The sequence below is a fragment of the Fonticula alba genome (genome assembly GCF_000388065.1).
Source record: "Fonticula alba strain ATCC 38817 unplaced genomic scaffold supercont2.4, whole genome shotgun sequence".
Taxonomy (NCBI): domain Eukaryota; order Rotosphaerida; family Fonticulaceae; genus Fonticula; species Fonticula alba.
Window position 1 is genome coordinate 203,563 of NW_009242974.1, and position 1,733 is coordinate 205,295.

At 72.0% G+C, this 1,733-nt stretch overlaps 1 protein-coding gene across 1 annotated transcript; it reads left to right on the forward strand.

The window, feature by feature from the left end:
* Window positions 1-702: 702 nt before the first annotated feature.
* Window positions 703-1,189, forward strand: H696_02585 (hypothetical protein; the record flags this gene model as incomplete). The annotated part of the gene is made up of 2 exons (XM_009496496.1): window positions 703-802; window positions 957-1,189. The coding sequence occupies 2 exons, from the start codon at window positions 703-705 to the stop codon at window positions 1,187-1,189; spliced, it is 333 nt and encodes a 110-aa protein (XP_009494771.1).
* Window positions 1,190-1,733: the final 544 nt, after the last annotated feature.

A 1,733-nucleotide genomic window follows, 5' to 3' on the forward strand; every position in this document is an offset into this window, starting at 1 on the left:
GCAATCAGGCGAGCCGTGCTACCGTCGCAGTGCCTCGTCCTTTTGGCATGTCTTCCACCAAGCCATCCGGCCCATGCCCCGGTCTCACTCGCGGCGCCCCTCTCTGCCCCCCTCTGCCGGTCCCCTTGTTGCTCGCCTCGGTGGCCCGGATTCGCGCCGAGTAATCGCCCCCGGCGCCGGGATCCCCGCATCCGGGGTACATAGCAGCTTGCCCACACGCCGGCGTCGGCCTCAGACCCACTCGTGCAAACAGAACGCCCTTGTCGCCCGGGGAGCAAGGAGCCGGCAAGGCCCGAGATCGCCCGGCCTCCCGGCTCCGACGTCGGCCTTCGCCGTGCCTCCCCGCCAGATGATGTTCTTCCGGGCGAACGATCCCCCTCGTCCTCTTGGCCCCACGGCCCCTCTTGCGCCCGCCCAGCCCACCTGAGCACATATTTTCCCCCCCCCCCCCCGCCCGCCTTCGCCCGCCCTCCTTGCCACCAGTGCGCCGCCCAGATCTTGGCGCCGGTCCCTGATTGAGGCGCATTCGCCGAGCCGGCCCCATGCTTGGCCTGGTGCAGGTGCATGTGGCGCGATCTCCCCGCCCCCCGCCCCCCCCCCCCCCCGTTCATAGGCCGTCGAGATCTGTCGCCAAAGGGGCACCATGGACTTGCCGGTCGCAAGGCCCGGCGTGCCGCCTCCCCCACATGCGCGGCGGTCATGATGGCGGCGGCGGCCCAGCGTCAACCTCCCGGGGGTACAGCTGGTCTCCGCCTGCCCAAGGCGTCTCGGCCTGACGTCCTCACGCGGCTTCCGGGGAATCGTAATTTCCCTCCCCCAAAACAATGTCACCCACACACGGCCACCGCCGTACTCGGCCGAGCCTACACGCGACGCGCAGTCTGCCCCATTCGGGTGTGTTCGTGCCCCCTGTTTCGGCCCCCCTCCCCCCCCGTGCCCTCTCTGCGCCCTGGCAGCCCGGCCCGCCTGCCCGGGGGAGCGGTCGGCTGCCCCGGGCCTCTCGGCCGAAGCCCGCACCGGCCAGGCCCAACGCCGGGCATCCCGCAGGTCGGCCCCAAGCAGCCGGCCCGGTCCGGCCCGGGGGATCCCCTCGCGCCTCGGTCCGCCCGGCCGTCCGCCTCCTCGCCTGGGGCCCGGTCGTACTTGGTGGCTGCCGGGCGTCCGCCCGGCAGGCCGTCATCCTGGTTGAGCGCGGCCCGGCCCGACACGCCCCGCGGTGTGGGCACGCGCCTCACCGCGCTGGGCCTCGAGAAGTTGGCCTGTTCGCCGGCGCGGCGTCGCCCAGCCCGGCTCCTGATTTGCCCTCATACGCCGGGCGACTCTTGGCATGCCTCCAAGCCGACGCCCCGCCCCCCGGCCAAGGAGGGCAAGGAGGCGAGCCATTCGTCGCCTCCCTATAAAAGGATCCGCCTCTCGGCTCCCCTCTCCAAGGAACTTCACACCGAAAGTAGTGTGACACACCGGAAAGACCCTGCCAAATCCGCGCGCGTGGCGATCACCCCTCGATCACTCCCCCTCCCCCCGCACGGCCTCCTGGCGCTCTCGTCCCTTGGCACACCGTTCCCCCTGCCCTTTGTCCCCCCTCCCCCCCCCCTCCCCCTATCGTGCCTCCTTCTGTCCGGTATGACGCTGCGGCCCTGCCCATGCTTGATGCCTCCCCCTGCCCTGACTCCGAGGGAGTCCCGCGTATTTCTAACCCGCGCCCCTGCCGCCCCTCCCCCGCCGGCCCGCGG